General features: G+C 41.2%; 1 protein-coding gene across 1 annotated transcript in view; it reads right to left on the reverse strand.

The window, feature by feature from the left end:
• Nucleotides 1–20,585, reverse strand: part of MET (MET proto-oncogene, receptor tyrosine kinase) — a 93,939-nt gene that overhangs the window by 9,585 nt on the left and 63,769 nt on the right. The window contains exons 11-15 of the mRNA XM_065631779.1: nucleotides 14,631–14,849; nucleotides 8,492–8,638; nucleotides 6,336–6,492; nucleotides 5,406–5,546; nucleotides 2,781–3,011 (exon numbers count right to left, since the gene is read on the reverse strand). Coding sequence (XP_065487851.1) covers nucleotides 2,781–3,011; nucleotides 5,406–5,546; nucleotides 6,336–6,492; nucleotides 8,492–8,638; nucleotides 14,631–14,849 — 895 coding nt within the window. The remainder of the gene's footprint in view (nucleotides 1–2,780; nucleotides 3,012–5,405; nucleotides 5,547–6,335; nucleotides 6,493–8,491; nucleotides 8,639–14,630; nucleotides 14,850–20,585) is intronic.

A 20,585-nucleotide genomic window follows, 5' to 3' on the forward strand; every position in this document is an offset into this window, starting at 1 on the left:
TGCATGAATTATCCAAATCAAATCAAATACATGTAATGGTGGCTTTCCTTCACAGATGTACTATTTACTGGACACTTGAAAAATATTAATATTTGCAGTTAGAAAACAAACTAGGTCTATTGTCAAGTGTGAGTTCTGCAGAGAACAAGACTATCTGATTAATTCTACTACGTTCCAGTCATAAGCGCTGGTGAGAGCCCAGTTGGCTTTGATTTTAGCTTGGGGTAAAATTAATACAAAGTTTGTTTTATAAAAGCAACTAAAATCCCATCAGATCACAGATTGTTTGGAGACTGGGCAGAAATCCTAAAGCTTGGATCGGGTGTGTCTGAAATATTTTTGGGTTTGGCCCATTTCTAGTACGGAGGAGAAAATTAAAAAACGTTAATTATATCGGTGTCATTCCTGATATTTTTCAACATTTAAAAAATGGGAAATTACTTGGCCTTTTCTGAAACAAGAAAGAAAAGACCAAGGCCCACCCTTGCTTTGGGGATGATGAAGTGTAATACATGGAAGGGAAACACACTGACTGTTTGTTTGATTTGTGGCTATTTTTCCTGCAGAAAAGGCATTAGGAATATCATTTATGGCCAATTTTTTATCAGTATTCTGATACTCAACAAGAGATCTTTCATGCCTGATCTGCAGAAATACTGAAAATCCAGTTTCTACTTGGGTTACTAACTGGTACTCAGTAGTACAGAGTTTAACAAATGCCCCTAACAGAAATACTGGCTTGGGCTATGAAAGAAGGAGGGAACCTGCTTACAGAGATGTAGAAGAAAAGGGGTGATGGGAGAAATTCAGAAAAATAGGAGACTTGCTGTATCAGGGACAAAAATAAGGGGAAGTGAATCAGAAGCTACAAATTAGTGCAGCTGGGATGAGAGACGAATGAGGGGGAACAGAGAGCCTTTGGCAGGAGGAAACAAACAGTGAATTGCTCAGAGCTGAGGAAAACTTGGGGGGGGGCGCAGAAAGGGGTGTCTGCATTTCACCTGGCCCATGGGGACTTGTACTGAATGCAGGAATGACTGCAGGAGCTTTCAGTGTCATGTAGCGATCCTGCCAGCTCTCAGGCTCTGAGTTTAAGACTGCTGGTGTCCTCACCTTGGCATCCCCTGCCATTTAAGCATGTGCCTTAGGCTCGTGCAATATTGCACTGCAGTCTCACTCCTGCTCTGCAGCCTCAAGGTTCAGAAGCTCTGGCTGAACTTTTCTGTAGCCTGGGAAAGGGTGAGTGAGGCAGCTGAGGCTGAACCAGCAAGTCTACAACTTGAAAGAAGCCCCATTAAATGACAAACATCTTCCTCCCTCTAGTGTCTTCTCCAACTGATCAAATGCTCAACCCTTCATCTATTGGACCAGATGATCTTTTGAGGTCCCTTCCAATCCCTAACATTCTGTGATTCTGTGATTCTAACTTTGAAAGAGAGCCCCTTGGTTCCCCCGTTGATTAGGTGCATGGGATGCAGTGCTAAAAGAGGTTAAAAGCTTGAAAAACCTCCATGTAGACAACTTATTCAGAATGGTTTATAATGACCGTGTGTGCAAAAAGAACAGCAGTTTGCATGGTAAGAGTTGTGGTACCCACCTCTCCCTATTACTTCGCTGAAGTATCTAGTGGAGTGCCTCAAGGGTCAGTTCTGGGACCAATACTGTTCAATATATTCATCAATGACTTGGATGAGGGAATTGAGTGTACTATCAGCAAGTTTGCTGATGACACCAAGCTGGGAGGAGTGGCTGACACGCCAGAGGGCTGTGCTGCCATCCAGCGAGATCTGGACAGGCTGGAGAGTTGGGCGGGGAAAAATTTAATGAAATATAACAAGGGGAAATGTAGAGTCTTGCATCTGGGCAGGAACAACCCCAGGTTCCAGTACAGGTTGGGGAATGACCTATTAGAGAGCAGTGTAGGGGAAAGGGACCTGGGGGTCCTGGTGGACAGCAGGATGACCATGAGCCAGCACTGTGCCCTTGTGGCCAAGAAGGCCAATGGCATCCTGGGGTGTATTAGAAGGGGGGTGGTTAGTAGGTCCAGAGAGGTTCTCCTTCCCCTCTACTCTGCCCTGGTGAGACCTCATCTGGAATATTGTGTCCAGTTCTGGGCCCCTCAGTTCAAGAAGGACAGGGAACTGCTGGAGAGAGTCCAGCGCAGGGCCACAAAGATGATTAAGGGAGTGGAGCATCTCCCTTATGAGGAAAGGCTGAGGGAGCTGGGTCTCTTTAGCTTGGGGAAGAGGAGACTGAGGGGTGACCTCATTAATGTTTATAAATATATAAAGGGTGGGTGTCACGAGGATGGAGCTAGGCTCTTCTCGGTGACAACCAACAGTAAGACAAGGGGTAATGGGTCCAAGCTGGAACACAAGAGGTTCCACTTAAATGTGAGAAGAAACTTCTTCTCAGTGAGGGTGACGGAACACTGGAACAGGCTGCCCAGGGGGGTTGTGGATTCTCCTTCTCTGGAGACATTCAAAACCCGCCTGGACGCCTTCCTGTGTAACCTCACCTAAGTTTTCCTGCTCTGGCAGGGGGATTGGACTAGATGATCTTTTGAGGTCCCTTCCAATCCCTAACATTCTGTGATTCTGTGATTCTAACTTTGAAAGAGAGCCCCTTGGTTCCCCCGTTGATTAGGTGCATGGGATGCAGTGCTAAAAGAGGTTAAAAGCTTGAAAAACCTCCATGTAGACAACTTATTCAGAATGGTTTATAATGACCGTGTGTGCAAAAAGAACAGCAGTTTGCATGGTAAGAGTTGTGGTACCCACCTCTCCCTATTACTTCGCTGAAGTGCACAATCAGGCTGTCAGCACCAATAACCACATGCTGCACTTCTTTGACCAGGTCAGGGTTTAAGGCACTGATGTCAATGTGGACATTAGTTTGGAGAAGTGGACTGGCTAAATCTGAGTCTCCGCTGGACAGAATTGGGGAGAGGTCAGAGTGAGGATACTGGGCAGGTCTGCACGATCCATTCTGCGACATGCTTGGAAACTGATCTGCAAATGAACACAAACTGTTACAATCCTTTCAGACTTCTTGGAAAATGAAGAGTTTTATTTCATTGGTAAGCGAGGTTTGAGTTTATCAGTTTGGAAGTGGCTTGGCTTTGCCGAAGTTTTGATCACAAAGGGAAAATGAAAATATGCATTGCTAATCTGCCAAACTCCAGGAAAACCATGTCACTAGAAACTTATGCTTGTCTCAGCTGTACTTTTATGCAAGTAAATGGCACAACTTCCACTTTTCAGAGGGGATGGAATGAAGCCTTATCACGTCTTGCCAAGTGTAGGTTGTAGTATTTCTAGTAATTGGGAGTAACAAGAGTAAATTGGAAAAATGACAGTGATTTGGGAGGAGGAAGTAGTAAACAATTAAAAATGTGAAACCTTTTATTATTTCTGTGTTCTAATTTGGTAGAGAACTTTACATTTCATGAAGGTTTCCAAACTGCTGGTGACTAGCTATATTTATCCAATGGTAAATATTCAACCAGGGAAATGCCTAGAGGTGATTCATATCCTGTAACTGCTGAAGATAATACAGTTGGTGCTACTCATGAAAATAACATGAGCCAGCTGATTTAAAATAGCAGAAATCAAAATGTTTCAGTCAAGCAAGGAGTATTTTTGATAAAATTATTTTTGTCCACAGCATGTTGTTCAGGTATTTTAAATCGCTTTTGTTTAAAATATTTTTTCTAGCATTTGGTGTAATAGAATCAAAGAACTCAGTTTAATCTACGCAAATTTCAGTCTGGAATGATTCCAGTGCAGTTAATGAGCAGAATTTAGTCCAGGGTGAAAAATTTTAAAATGGAATAAAGTTGACAACACAAATTATCAGATATTTTATCACTAAAATATGTTGTACAGGCATATTTTATATATGAATTTTATATATGTATAAAACTTGGGAGATTTTCATATAGGGCTGTTATCACTAGCTGCTGAGGAAAACACAGTGCTGCTCTATCTATAAGCAAAAATACAAACTCTTACATTTACAGAGCTATGTTTATATCACCAAGGGCAAATATATATTTAATAATCGTGGTAAAATACTCTGGCCATGGTTGCAAAATAATTTTTACAGGTGCTACATGTAAACTTGCATGTTTTCTAATGCTCCTGTCCTTTTTAATGGTAATTGAACATTTGTACAGGAACTTTAAGTGAATGCATCTCCTCTTTTGCTGCGCTCTCTGCTGTGCTTTCCCAGTGCACAGTGGCCCAGGACCACTGCAGATTTACCTTCCACCAAGGACCTTTGCACAGTTTTGCCTCCGGTACCACTTTCTCTTCTAGCCAGTGGGACAGGCTTTCCTTTTCTTTTGGGAATCTTTCAATCAAGAAACTTCCTGTGCGAGCTGGCAGCAGCAATTAAAGAATCATAAAGGAAGCTGGGAACGGGGCTGCCTCTCAAATAGCTCCACGATTGGGGATTGCAAAGGTCCAATAAGGATTTGGAGTGATTTCTATTGACTTATATACAGCAGCACCTGAAATAGTACAAGACTGTGTCTATACCAAGACTAACAAATACATGTGATATCTCAAATATCATAATACGGTAACTCCTAATAGTTAAAGACTCTAACGGTAATCACAGAACACTGGCTCCACATGTCTTAAAGGATATGTTCAGCTTAAAGTGGTATGACAAGTGCAGCAGAGTGCTCTTCTGGAGAATACTCACTCTAAAATGGTTTTATAAGGCACAGAAATGTATTCAGCGTACTGTTGTTCTTCCCTCACAGCCACAGCCCTGAAAGTGAGCAGTGTATTTTCTGAGCCTGGGATCCCAGCACACATGGACACCTGATCTGTCAGTTCTCACATCCTTCTAGCATAATTTTTAAAACGAAGATTTCTGCATCATACAACATGCCATTTCATAGGAAAAGCATGAACAGACAAAAGAATATCAGTTTACAAAACTTCTTTTCCCATGTTGAGGTGACAGAACTGCTTTATAATGACTGCATGAAGTCACTAAGTCATACTACACCTCCAGCCACTTGACGCTATCTTTAAAATCACTTTTTCGGAGCGGATTTGTGCATGGTGTGATGAACCCCATGATAACTCAAAATTATGATATCCACCAGCTCCTGTGGAGAATACTTACAAGGATTTTTTACTAATGCTATTTTATATATTCTTCCAACCTGAGTAAAAATAAAATTCCTTTGTATATTAATCTTAGGAAGTACCTGAGAAGCTCAGTTCAAACAGCAAACCTGTGACCATATGGAAGTGCTAAACAATGGAGACACAGACAAACCAGATGGAAAAGTGGATTTAAGATGTTGATCAAAATAGCTACAATGTGAAGACATGAAAAGATTTATAAAATCGTATCATCCAGACAGACTCATAATAGAGGTATACCTTCTAGAAAAGTTGATCTGTAGTCTACAGATTCACTTGAGACCATTTCTGTTGTTGGACTTACACTCCTTGCGCTCACCAGCCTGTCCAGGTGAGGAGTGTGCACTCTGCCATCATAGCGCACGAGGTCACTTCCCAGATCTGAAGGAGGAGAAAGAAATATTGGAAAATCCTCGTGTATTACTGTGTGTAAGCATTCATTTAGGTATTTATTTAAGATATTCTGCTCTGCTGAGAAGGTCAGGTTGTTGCTGAGGCAGCCATGCACAGGACCTGAACTTCAGCTACCTGAACAGCACAAGCTGTGTCAAAGCTCTGCTCTTGGCCACAGTGGAAGATCCAAGATGGCTTTGAAGCCTCTGGGGCCAGCTTCATGATCTGACTGTGATACTGTGTCAGAACAAGACCTGGTTGTACAGCAGCTTCTCTCCTCCTTCCCCTTGCGTAGTACTGTGGTTCCCACTGGAAGAAAACCCAGACATGGGGACCAGAGAGGAGGCACACTCTGACCAAGTTCTTGATTTGGGTGAGCAGGAGACCAGGACAATGCAGCGCTCTGTCTTGCACAACCTAGGCACAGCCTGGAGGACTACAAAGCAATAGGATGAAGCTGAAGTACTCATGATTCCATGCACATCATTTGCACGTCCCCTCTTCCAAGGCTGATTGGGGAAGAGAAGTTACTAAGTTTTCTGAATAGCTCAGAGTTCCTCCAAAATCCTTCTCCTTTTGGCACAGTGTGGCCCTTCACCCAGCTCAGGCAAGAGCCAAGGGCTGAAATGCAAGCAAACACAGGACTTGATTGTGAAATGTCTACTGACAGGTTACAACAGGGCATTGCATGGCAGTTAAGCAAAGCATAAACTGATGTCAGATTTAAAATCTAAGATAAGACAATGGAATTATTTGATGGAATTGACTAAGATGGACCTTTAATTTGTTTCTTCTTCCTTCTCCAGAGGAAAAACACCATAAAGATCAAAATTAAAACTGATGTTGAAACAACTCCAGCAATTAGTCCCGTGAAATTCTGATCTTGCCGGATCAGCACTTTTCCAATAACTGTTGACAAAACTTCTTGCTTCCACTGAAAAAAAAGGGAAAAAATAGCGTGATGATTTCAAAAGACAAGAAAGAAGCAGATTATTACGCAAAAGCATGAGCTGATATCTCCCATATGTATTAAATTTTGCTTTTGTGATGCTATACTGTGATAAGACACTGGGAGTGGAGAAATTATTACATTGGTGTATGCGAAAGCAAATCTACTTTTTTATGATTTATTACATGCCTTCAAGAACTCTGATAGCGACACAGCTCTGTATGTGCTGCACCACACACACGGCACGCACCCACACACACTCTGGATAACAGGGTCCCACTGCTACCACATGTGAATTCAAAACACTAAATTCATACTCTTATTCAAATGGTGCAGGGAAATGTATGGGCCTATGCATATATGGGCTGAGACATATGTTGAAAAAACCCTAGCCCAAATGTCTTTAATATGGGTCCTTCTGGCATAAATGTGGTGTAACATCAAATGCTCTGCTGACAGCGTGCCTGCATTTTAGTTCCCAAGGTCACGTGAGCCCGTCCCTTGCCAGCTCTGAGCTTGTCAACAGTTTAAAGAAACAAAACAAAAAAACAATCCCCAAAATCAACAACCAAACAAACACCGAGCAGCTAACAGGGAAAAACTGTTTCAGGTCACACAGCGCTAGCTCAGTCAGTTGGAATGCATTTGGCCATCTTTTCTCTTCCTCCTGTGGAATTCATTCCTCTGGGTACTGTAGTGATGGATTTGCCCGTCAAAAGAGCAAATTTTCTTCTTCACTGGGCAGACTGCAATTTCTGAGGCTCTTTGCCAGTAAACAAGCAGAAACCTTATTTAACCCCTTTATGTTGTCTTCTTTTCTACACAGGAAATACATGTCATGCATATCTGTTTCTTAGAGGTTAAGGAGCTATCACATAGTAGAACTGATTGAATGTAGTGTCAGTCCCAGTTGCACATATGCACAAATGCAGCATATGCACAAGTATTATATGAAACAAGGCATTTACAGGTCTGGGAAACAAATATGCCAAAAGGAGAGCTGCATCTAATTTTATAGTTTGCCTGATACATCCAAGAAATTCAATTTGTACTTTTCAAAGTAATATTAAAATAAATTAATATTTACTGTATTAATAAGGCAAATTAGCTATTACTATTAATTTAGATTGCAGTAGCATATAGGAATACCATTCATGGCCTAGGATCCTATTGAGATGAATGCCACAAAGACATCATAGAAAAAATAGATGGTCCTTCCTCCAAAGAGCTTACATAGACTTTGATCCTAATCACGCTTACATGACTGGCAAAGTTTCCACTGCTTTCAGTGAATCGGAGTCTACGATCATAAAATTTTATAGTTTAAAGGTAATCCCCTCTTTTGTGATTTTCCTTTTTTTTATATCAGTGAAAAACTCAAAGATACTGAAAGATTTGTGTCTTATTCTATGAATAAATAGGTCAAAACTGTCTACAGTACAAGTTTGCAGTAGCACTCTGAATGACTCTAGTGAGACCACCTTTAGAACAATAATTTTAGAACTCAAACATTTGTACTAAGTGTCTGCATCTTACAAAAATAATTGAGTTGAAATTATAAAAAGCAGACAAAAAAATTCTTTCAGAAAGGATCTGATCCTCTTGACTGCAGCAGAATTTTTTTCTGAAGTATTTGTGAGCTCCAAAGTAGACCTACTCCAATATAGCCTCCCATTCTTTCCCATACGTTTCCTCTTGTGTTTGGATTAATAACTATAATTTTATTTCTGTGCTTAGTTTAGGTCCTGGTTTGTGCCTAAAGCTCCAGAAAGCCTCTGTGCAAACAGGTAACAAAAACAATGCTGATAATATTTCTTTTAAAATAGTTGATATTATTTGAATTTCCCTCCCAAATGAACAGGGATAGAGATATCTCTGTAAACGTAGCTTTAGGCTTAAATTTCAAGTTTATAAGTTCAATAGTGATATTGGGAATGATAATAAAAATGGCATTAGTATCTCATGTGTGGTGTAGCTGCCTCACCTCTATATTTAGCTCACTGTTGGATTTGAGGAGATCACTGGGAACCGTACACAGAATTGATTCCGATTGCAGGAGGAGGTTTTCGCAGCTTTTATTTCCAACTTTTAGCACCTCTCCTTTAACAGCTTCTGAATCAATATAATTTCCCTTGGAAAAAAAAAAAATCAATTTCATATTACATAACCATCTCAGAAAAATCCTTTCATTACCTTGGAAAACGTTTTTAATGGAAAAACAAATGTGAAATAAAAGACTAAAGCAAATTTACATTGCCCTGTCAATATGCATGTATCAGGTTTCTTCATGTAAATGGGAGTTTGACATACAGGCCAGGGGGGGATGATAACGTTTATGGATAAAATCTGCCGTCAGCAATACTCAGACAGCCCTTACAGACTTCTAAAAATGTAAATGTCTGAGAGAAAAAATTCTGTTGGTCCTGTTTAGATTTTTGCATAATTTGCACAAGAAAGGAAGCATTATGTGACCATGCTGTTTACACAAAACTGGCATTATATCATCCACAAACTAAAGGCATCTCAAACATTTTGTTTTGCAAGTGGTTATGGTAGCAGAAGTGAAACTTTCAAAAAGAACTAATTAATTATCATCATTAAAATGCACAAATCTGTTAAAAGTACATTCCACAGACCAAAGAAGAACAAACCCTGGTAATAAAGATGACAGCATGAAAAGTGCACTCCCTTCTCAGAAAACCTGCTTTCACATCCTAGACTTGGATGAAATATTCCTTCTGATATCATGGCAGTAGTGTCCGAAGGCCAAGTTCAGGATCTTTTGTGGTCAGGAGTGCATCAGTATTTTATAAGCTGCCCTACCCTGTGTGCAGCCCATCTAAAGATGAAAGAACAGGCATATCAAACAGGAGCAAAAGGGGAGAAGGGAGGGCGGGGAGTAACACTAATGTAAGTTGTTTATGTGGGCTGGATCTGGGAGTTTCTTAAGAGAAAGGAGGAAGGCGCCATGGGTGACACTTGTAAGAGGCCTCATAGATGGGGAAGAAAACAAGAATCACATTCTGAGGGGCAAAAAGTTCTTACTTAGGAATATGTTTTGGGTCTGCTGCAGAATCAGACTGAACCCTGGGAAAATGTTAATAAAAATATGGGAGAGCAAGTTTAATGTCCTCTTTTGACTGGCAAAGCCACACCCCAGGTGAGTGCTTTTAATTGCCGGCCAAGAAAGTCCATTTTGCACTCTATCTTCTGTCTGCTTTGAGCCATTCTGTTCAGTTTTAATTAAGTAAATATTCAATGTTTATTGCTTATTAGTATGGAGGCTTGCTGCAGATGGTGAGCCATTCATGTTCAAATCTTCCCTTTGAATGAGGTACCTCAAGAGAATTGAATGTGGATTTTCAATCTCCAGGATAAATGTACTGTCCCGGAGAATGTGAGTGAGTGGCCTCACTTTTTCTTCTACACGAAATCTTACAACTTTTGCTCCACCAAAACTGATACTTACACAAAGGATAAAAAAAAAACCATACCGACATTTCCTGTGGTGGTCCTTAGCCAGTTATAATGAAGATCGTAGTTTTTACTTCTAACTATTACCATCATATTACCTTTAATGTATTATAGTTTCAAATGTATTCAGTATAATAGCTTAATATATTAAGAGTTTCAAAACTCTTTCAGTAATGGTTTTGCTCTTTTAAGGCCCACAAAATTTGCCTATGATTTTAAGACAAGGAGGAAACTGACTCCTCTGAGAACTGGGAAACAATATTTGCTATTTTAAATTCTGTATTACTCCCTTCTTGCTGAGCAATGCCCTTGCACGTGAGCTAGAGGAGCTGGTTACTGGACTGAGAAGCTGTTGCAAACCAATCTGATAGACCAGCTACCTCACAACTTTAGGGAGATAGGAATAATTTGGGTGAAAGTCTAGAAGCAGTAGAAGGACCACAAACCAAGGCGTGGAAATTTTGAGACTGATGTCAGAAGAATTTTTAGGTTCCTAAGCAGAGCGGGTTGACTTGGGAAGAATGAGGAGTGACTGCAGCTGCAGAGCTTCCACTTCAGCCTGCTCAGAAATACCAGGGTATCCATATTGCACTCTCTAGGACCAGACATTGAGAGAAATATTATCTTCTATGTAATGTGGAAGAAGACTGAAAATAGAGTGACCTATAAATAGACAAGAAGAGTTCCTTAAGATTCTCTCACTAAGAATGCATTTTACTGGCTTAGGGAGAAAGTAGGCAGTTTAGTAAGTCTTGTCCTACTCTTAGTTTTAAGGCAGATGTGCCAGAGGACAGCCAAGATCTCAGATGTGATGTGTAACATGAAATGACAATTGTGCTACTTATTTCTCTAGTGGAAGATTTATATTTATAAATATGATTTAGTCACCTAGTAGCCCACTCCTAGGCCTCCTCTGGAAGCAGGCACAGAGACCCAGCACCGGCTTGGTGCAAGAGCACAACCCCTGACCAGGCCAGGCCTCTGGGTAGACTGAGGTAAGCTGTTTCTTTCCTTATTTACTTGGTGATTATTTGTTGTTGTTGTTTGTTTTTCCCACAGCTAGGACACACTGGGCCATCAGCAGGCCGGTGTGCAAGTCCAGGTCAGTGGCTCCCGCAGGAGGCAGCAAGTAGACTCTGTCCTCTTGAGCAGATTCAGGTCTTGGGTCATCCCCAAAAGCAAAACACCGGAATTTCTCCTGCCCTGAGATCTTCCTGTGTTGGCAGGAGACGGGAGCACTTCTAAAGTGGCGTCTTCACGGTGCTGAAGCAGAGAAGTGCCTCAAACCACTCTGCCGTGACCCCTCTGACTGGGGCATGATGGGCACTGAAAGACTTCAAAGAGACACATACTTGGCAGAGGAAGACAGTGATGATGTGGGACCTTGAGAGGCTCAGTAGTGTGGAAGACAAAAGGGCTGGCACTGAAGACAAGAAGGGCTGGCACTCGTGGCACACAGTGACCTGACTGTGTTTTAGATAGAAGACTTAATGTTTTCTTGTGTGTAACATTTTCTCACAAAAACATCTTATGGTCATCAGGGGAAACCAAACAGAACCTTTCAATTGGTACTCACTGTCATTTGATGAAAGCCAAAGATGTCACACTAGATTAGTTTGATTGAAAAACTTGTGATAAAAGTTCCCTCCGCCCCTCTGAAACTAATTAAGAAAAAGATAAAAGAACTTTGGTTTGGTAGAACAGACTGTTCACTGAAGCAAGCTGCCATTTAATTTCATGCTGAGCTTGCTTAATTACTGCACAAAATATGACCATGAGGCATGTAAACTTGTGTGTGGGTATTTTTGAATGCGGCTACAGAGCGAGGGAAAAGTGTTGCCAATATGACTTGTAATGATCTTTTGGCTCCTGACTATAATTTCTGAAAGTTGCCTCAGTGTTTTGGTAGAAGCATACCACTATAACTAATTCTATTTAGAGGAAGATGTTAAATTGGTGCTTGTTCATGTTTTTTTCTAGGAGGCCAGCTTTTACTAACGTTATTCTCCAGTTGGTTGCCAGGAAATAATCAGGGCATTAGCCTTAGGTAGACATCTCTGCCTCGGGTGCCATGACTACAGGTGACATCAATGCTACAAAATTGTGACTTTGGTCAGTTGTCAGTGGGACAATCCTCAGCCAGCCTTTCCCTTCTGGATGGCTTCTTCCCAGCAATAAATAGCACCAGGGACTTCTCCTTCAGGGAGAATAAAAGGTTCAAGAGTAAAAGAAGAGAGTTACAAATCACCTAATTTTTAACATCGATCCTTGTGAAATTATGGAGCAAGTCCTCATGGAAGCTTTTCCGGGCAGAGGAACGACAAGAACGCAACTGAAAACAGCCAGCGTATGTTCCTAAGGGTGGATTTTGCCTGAGCCGCCTGTTTGCCTTCTATGAAGAGATGACTGGTTCTCTAGATGAAGGGCAAGCACTGGACAATATTTACCTTGATTTTAGCAAGGTTTGCAACAGAGTTTCTCTTAGCATTGAAAACAAATTGGGATGTTATGGACTGGATGGATGGACCATAAGGTAGGTGAAAAACTGGCCATGTGCTCAAAGGTTAGAAGTCTAACAAGTGGCATTCCTCAATGGCTGATAACTGGGACCAATACTGCTTTAAATCTTTATGAACAAACTGGACAAAGAGACAGGATGCACTGTCCTCGCGCTTTCAGATTACAACAAATTTAGGAAAATGACTGATACATCAGAGGGCAGGACCACTGCTAAGAGTGACTGTGGCAAGCTGGAGGAGTGGGCCAACAGGAACCTCAAATTCAACAAGACAGATGCAAAGTCTTGCACCTGGGGTGGAATAACCCCATGCACCAGGACAGGCTAAGGACAGCAAGGCAGAAAGACACCCTACAGAAAAGAACTTGTGGTCCTTGTTGCCAACAAAGTGAAATGAGGCAGCAGTGTGCCATTGTAGTGATGAAGGCTCACTGCATAGTCTAGCAGTAGATTGAAGGGGACTGTTTTCCTCTACTCAGGGCTTGTGAGACCACACCTGGAGAATTGTGTGGAATTTTGATCCCCACAGGACAAGAGAGATACTGACAAACTAGAGGAAGTACAGCAGAGAGACACTGAGCTGGGAAGGGAGCTAAAACCCAGGATGCACAATACAGGGCTAATGGAGCTGAGTTCTTTAAAGCTGTAAAAATCTCCATTCTTGAAGATTTTCAAAACTCATCTAGACAAAGCCATAGGCAACCTGACCTAATTTTTAACATAGCCCTGTTTTGAGCAAGGACTATGAAGACCTCCAGAGGTTCCTTCCAATCTAAGTTATTCTATGATTCTTCTCAAATGAGTCCTCTTTCCAGTCATTTGATATGCATGACCAGGAAAACACTGAGCCATGCAGCAGCTCTATATTCCCAGCTCTCCATTGACCCGTACAACAGAACTCTTTCTAGCATTTCTCCATAACTGAATAGGAAAATTGCTCTGCATTGAGGAAGGGATGATTGTACGGCCACAAGTTCCAAGTAGAAAATCGAAACAAAGAAATAAAAATCAGGCCGATTATTCTTTGGAATTTTCACAAAACACTTTGTGGAGACAGAACAATATTAAGAGAGCTTGACTGGAACGCAACATGGCTGGCAGAGGCTCTGAGGTAACTTCCTCTGATCTGCTGCAGCTCAGGAGCTGGCCCGCTGGACCATCTTGGAGTGAAAGACCTCAGGGCTTCAAGCTTTCATGGCTGTCAAAGGGGAAAAGAGTTTGGGCTTACAAAGCTATGGAGCAGCTACACAAAGCGTTAAGGCTGCTTCTCTTCCGTAAAGCATTTTTTAGAGATTATATTCTATATACATTATAGATATTCTATATAAATTTCATGTGCATAATAATACATTTTCATAAACATTCATTATAAATCAGAAATACCTGTATTTATGCTATTCCTATTTGATACTCAGAAAAGCACTAGATTTCAGGAAATCAGACTCTTGCAAAATGGATTTAACTTTCTCTGCAGCACTCTAGTAGAGAGCAGCCTGTGCCCGCAAGGACCCTGAATTCCTAAGAGATGTTTCTCAGTGCTGTGTAGGCCATGCTCAGTGCTCTTTTTAACAAGCACTCAGCATCAACTTTGCATTTTTCATGGATCTGTAAATATTTAGGCTACAGTGATGATGGATCCTCATGAGTGACTTTGCGCACAGGCCAGAGTTTCCCTCAGCTCTAGAGAGCCAAAGCTGCTAGGCCACTTTCTAAAGGCAACTCCGCATCTTTTATGAGGAAGGACGCAGAGCCCTGTGACAGTAAGATCTGGGACTTGCGTGCAGACCACACACTGCAGGTTCTGGGCTGATGGCCATGTTTAATCCTGAACTGGTGACGCAGGTCGTCACAACCAGAGGCTGACTCAGCGTGGTCCTCCCATGAGGATGAGGAAAGCCCCTCTCCCACCCCACCTGATGCCAACAACCGCCCTGTATCTTCTAAGTTGTGACAGTTGGGGGCTTGGATGAATGCAGTACTGAACACACTGCTCTCCATCTCCCTCTGCCTGTGCTTCCTTGGGGCTTCCTTTATTTCATCAAAATGTCTGTTCCACACTGCACTGTTGATGTGTGCTTGCAGTAATAGAAATAACAGAATAATAGAAAAAAAGTATTTCAACATTTCTTACCTTAATTTCCAGAACGTTTTGGTTGCCTCTTGAGATGAACACTGGCTTTTCAAAATGCTTAAATACAGGATTATTTACATAATCAAAATCAAAGTACAAAGAGCTGACACCATCAAAAATAAAGAACACTTTGGTTACAAAGGGTGGTTGGAGATTAAAAGCTTTCAGTGAAGGAGTTGTACAGCAGATTATCTCTGAGCTAGAGCGGTGGCTACATGCCTGTGGGTAAGAAAGAAAGAGGTAATTGAGTAAGTACGTGCATAGGAAGTCACTGAACATAGAACATAACTGTTCTATAACAATACACATATATTGAAAAAATAAACACCACAGGTCTTGTTCTTCTTTAAGCAAAGCAAATTCCTGATCAGTGCTACACAACGTTTATTTAGAGCTGGGAGAAAACTTTAAAATCTTTATGTCAATGGTGTTTTCACTCTTGTAGAGGAAATGTTCAAGTAAACAAGCTTCCTGGCCTGATTGTTCACAGCACTTTTAAAGTAAATATTTTGCAGATAATTAGTGGAAAATTATTTCCAAAGCCAAGGACTATCAGAAGGCTGTCCTGATGTACTGGGCTGTACTGGGACACAAAGCAGCCATAATTCAGCTTACCCAGCCTATGTCGGAGTGACTGCCACACGGATTTCTCTTACTTTTTTTTGTTACCAAAGCCAATAGTAAGGGTAAAAAGAAGGTAAAAACAGGGTCAACTAATCTGACCGAAATAATGGAAAACAAAAATAAAGCACCATTTATGCACAGTGTAGCTAAGCCGCTATGTTTCCAGAAAGACTACGGATGCTGTGAGAAAGCACTTTAAAGCCAAAACCACCATGGGGTTCTGGGCCATGAAAGCTCAGCAAAGTGTATCTGTTTTCAAAAAAATGTATGTGTAGGGCTCCAGAGATGTGATATTTGGCACTTCGGTATGCTGGTGTCATGCAAGTTCCTCCTAGGAGTGTTGAATGTGGGACACGCTTCACACTGTGACTCCTTGGACCAGCGGGGATGAGATGTTTGCCCCTCGTTGCACAGGAGACACCTGACAAGGGGTGTGAAGCCGCCCTTGCCCTCACTCTGCCGTTGTGCCTCATGAGGGCTTGATCTAGAGGTGTCTCCTGGGGGAAAGCTGCTGGTACACCCCACACTGCAGAAGACCTGCCAGGGCTTCTTTTGTGCTGTAGGGGTGTGATCCACTGTGAAATGTCTGGCCAGGGTGCTTCCCTCTAACCCATGCCACCTTGGCACAGGACTCGGGGGACAAGAAGACAGACACCGGTCTTTCCTGCAATGGTCACTGTGTGGCAAGCAAGGGCAGCAGGGGTTTGCAGGCAGCCTGATCTGATGTGGAGTTTGGGCAGTTTGCAGGGATAATGGGAATCCTTGCAGATGGGATTCATCCAGCCTTTATCCAGACACCTGCACTGGAGTTAGTTGTCTGAACTGCCCTCAGTCAGCAGAGGGAAACAGGTCACCTAGAAGTGGGATTCATCTGATCTGTTTTAGACAACAGTTTGAATTAGATTAACGGTGCTCTAGAAGGGTTGACTTCTCTCTCTTGACTCTGAAGGTTTCTACATAACTAATTTGATTATAATGTCAACAGCACATTCAAAGGCATCGATGGGAGGCAGGTGGGTGCTGGGCAGCATCATGCAAACTGCAGAGTGGCTTGTTTGTGATTGTCTCATGTCCTCCCTTCCCTGTGCCTCCCTTTCGTGCTGCCTACTGTGGATATGGTTGAAGGACTTCTGGCACAAACAGAGTTGTTTCAGCCTCGCAGAAGCATTTCTCTTCTGACTATATAAACCTTCTGTAAGTAGTTCCCTGTACACTGTGCCCTGACAGCAGAGATTACACTTTTTTCTTTTTTTAATATAAATAGAGTGGCTGACATGTGCCCTGGTAAGAGTGGGGCTTAGCTCGTAGTGATCATAAATCTTACATTTGTTCTACAGGAACTTTCCCTGGAAAATCACCAGTGCTGTTGAATACCTTCGCACATCTAGAGAAAGCCAAAAAATATATATTCTTCTGTTTTGTTTTTCAAATTAAATTGGTTCTGATTATAAAATGCTGCCTGAAGAAGTTGTGAAATTAGTTTACATTTGTCTCTAATATGCTAAATTAATGCAATGTAATTTTGCCCTTTCAAATCAGTGGCATAACCTTTCAAGCTACATCAGTTATATACCCACATTAGCTTGAAAAGTGGGATTAAATTAGCTATCTACAAATCAGCACTTTTTCTTATCACCAGAGCAATTCATGTTTCTGTGCATAATATTGTGAAATCTTGAATCTGAGAAACACGTTCAAGGCTCTGAAACTGAGCACTAGAGTTTTAGAGCTCTACTGCAAGGGTTACATGTCTGCGAGCTGTGAGTTCGGCACTCGGTTAAACAGCTTGGTGCGGGTCTCAGTGATGCTAATGGCACTTGCACCCATGCAACTAACAGCCCATTTAGATTCCTAGCACAAATTCAGAAACATTTGTGCATCCTCCATGAAAACAAGGTAATCCATGGGACACAAGACAAAGCAGATTTTTGCTCCCTTTTCTTACAGTATTAGACTGTTCTTCCTCTTTTGAATACCTTGTTATACACCTTTGACCATATCTCAGGCTTTGTTATATCACGTGGATCTAGAAATTCATTTGAATCAGCATGGTAATAATAAGATGAATCATTAGTATAATAGATGATCAAGCCATACTTTTCCATGATCTATGAATATTCGTAAAGATATCTATCATTTTGTGTCGATTCTAAAAAGGGATTACTAAAATAAATACAATTATAAAACCAAATATGTCCCAGATAATCATTATATTTATTTGATTAATGTAAATTCATTAGACTTTTTATCTACTGTAGAGTAGTGATGTCCCTTAAATGAATAGCAGTGGTATTCATAACTTTGTTTGTGGCTATCTATTAGAATCAGATACTTTACTTTATCAGGCTGGTCTCTGAAGAGGAAGCTTTCAGAAAATGATAAAAATCTAATAATACACTTTGGAGGGGATGCAATGTGACTGATTGGTAAGGTCAAGAAAAATCTTATTTGCAATGCCCTTATTGGTACATGATTTGACATGACATTTTTACCTTGAAATTGGTTTTAGCAATTGAAGAATATGATGGTTTAGTTTTCAAGAAATATTGGATTGAGGATCTACAAGAAAAAAACCCTAATTCAATCTATTGCCTTCTCAATTAAGATACTGCCTATCACCCAGCACCTTTAACTTTTATTTAATTAGGCTTTTTAAAGTACCTTCACTTTAAAAGCTAAGCCTGCTTTCTTCTTGTGACTATAATCTACATCTGAAGACAATAAGGAAGAAAAGATGTAAAAATTATGGAACATTTCACAAGCATAAGTAAATACTATACCCCAAAGGGAACAATAATCCATTGCACAATGCATATGACTCATGACTTAAAGGTATGTATTCTTGTTTCATTTGTAAAATACGACCCTTGAGGCAATTAATTCAAACCTGACCTACAGCATCTGAACTTCAGTGCCCAATTCAATATTTTTTCGTCTGGTAGAACAACAGAAAAAGTATGAGGGAGGATCTCTGAGCTCCAGAGGTCTCCCAGCAGCTGACCCAGATAAGAGAGGGGCAGCTGGATGTGTATTACAGGATCTGTAGCAGTCAGAAGAGAGAAAAGGGCCAATTTATCCTTTCATAAAAAGTAAACTTTTGGAGTTCCAGTGAGTAATGAAACATGAATGAGGTTAAAACCAGACCAGGAGACTCTCCATCCATCTTTGCCAAAGGATGATTTCTCAATAGAAAGAGATGAGAATTCAGGTCCAACTCGAGGAAAGCCCATTCAGAAGGCTTTTTTGTGTAGGTGAGAAACTGAGCAGTGGCACTCAAGGAGGGTATCTTGAGGACTTTTCAGAGAACTCATTGGGTTTTTGCTGCCATTTCAGGTAGTGCAATGCATGGCGCTAATGAATTGGTAGCACTTTTATTCCAGTTGTCTTCTTGGATGAAGGCATGGGAGATGATACTTGTAGTCTATCAGATCGTTGGACCAGAAGGTAGAGTAAAATTTCTCCTTCTCCTGTGTCTGAGAGTCAGTCCTTTGCACAACATGAATCTAAAATACTCGCTGGGCTTGGGACGGTCAATGTACCAGCTAGCACCACATCCCTGGCACCCTGGTGATTTCACAGCATGGGCTTTTCCCTGACACCCCCTGCTGCACTCTTTCTTTTGCAGGAGATGTGCATGAGATGCAGAATCAGCACAGACAGAAAAGCCAGTGGCTCCTCTTCATGAGGAAAATGCTTTGCTGGGCTTCTGGGCAGCTTTGTGCCACAGAGTCAACACAGATAGAAGATTCAGCTGGGTGTCTTCAGATAAGTAGTCAGGAATACCTTCAATAATAATCACACACTCAACATTCATAGTTTCTAGGCAATTTCTTCTGTCATTAGGTAATCATCTAAGACAGACATTCACAGGTGAATTCTAGGCATTTTGATAAGCATTATGAGTAAGGATTTTTCATGCACTTGTAAACATTTAAGGAACTTTACGGTATTTTTAAATTCTCCTGTAATACAGCAGGGAATGGCATCTAGCAGGGAGCAATTAAGAAATGCTGAAGACCATTCAAGAGACTACTTACTGAAAAGATAATTAAAAGTCTGTGGAAAGAGATGATCTTGCATAGCTACAGGGTCATTTATTGAAGGCAATACATTAAAAGGTGCTTCTCCTCAGTTTTGCAACCTTGCACTCATGGTTAGAAGAGATTAAACAGTGGGAATATATATCCAAATTAGTTAATGGTTAGAATAATAGAAATGCTACAGTAAACAATCCCCGAATGACCACTTGTTTACTGTTGGGGAATCAATGCATAGTACAGGCTTTCAAAGAGAAAATACTGGCTGCAAGTGCTCCAGAAGCAGAAGAATCATCTAGCATGACTTATAGCAGAGGTTAGAAGACACTTGATCAAACACCATTCCAAACTGTGCAAAGCTTTTTTACAAGCACAATGCAAAGTGAAAGGAAGGAATGAGCTGCTTCCCCCCTTGTGTACCTCACACAGGAACTGGACATGTGTGCAGAAGTGAGAGGGTTTGTGTATCCTTATGCATTATTTAGAGCTTTGGGGAATTTATGCAGCACTGTGTAAATCCCTATTTTTTTGTTCCTTGTCAGAACAAATGATCAAAACAACTCATGAAATAGAAATTAAAAAGAAACACATTGCAAGCATTGAAACATATGGTTCAACAACGAGAACATTTTTTACATGCGTTGAAATACGAAATTCGAAGAAGGCAAAATGTATTATTTTGATAGCGTTAACATAGATTGCAATATAAACACAAGTAGTGTGAACACAGTACTGAATAATTTTAAGGAAATGTAACTAAATATGAAATGAAAGTGATAAAGTTGAAGCAAGGCATCTTTGCATTATACAAGAAAAAGGTTCGGAAATACTGAACTTCAAATGTTAGAACTGAAAAGCTCAACCTAAATGTTTCTTCTACAGGAGATCGGCATTTTGCCCCCCAAATTTTTCCGTCTCTGTGAAACTGCATTTCTTACGGAGACTTGTTCCAGAAAAGCTCTTATACCAGTTGTACTGCTCATCTCTTCCACTGGGATGGAAAGAAACAAGCAGAGAAGATCAAATGCCCCAGGGCGCATCAGCTGGCTCTGCTCCCTGAGGCTTTGGGATGCAGAGCATCCCCAGCAGCTCCGGCTGCCTACAAAAGTGACCCTCCGCTCACACTGTGACTCCATCAGGGCTCTAGGCCACAATTAATCCTGAGGGAGTGATTTAAGGATCTGAGGACAGAGAGCTGACAGGAGAAGGTGAGACCTCTTTTAAATTGGGCACCATCAGTTTTAGGCAAATGGGGGATGGTCTGGGAGGTGGCAGAAAGAATGAGCAGAGCTCT

This window comes from Caloenas nicobarica, chromosome 1 (assembly GCF_036013445.1).
Source record: "Caloenas nicobarica isolate bCalNic1 chromosome 1, bCalNic1.hap1, whole genome shotgun sequence".
Classification (NCBI taxonomy): domain Eukaryota; kingdom Metazoa; phylum Chordata; class Aves; order Columbiformes; family Columbidae; genus Caloenas; species Caloenas nicobarica.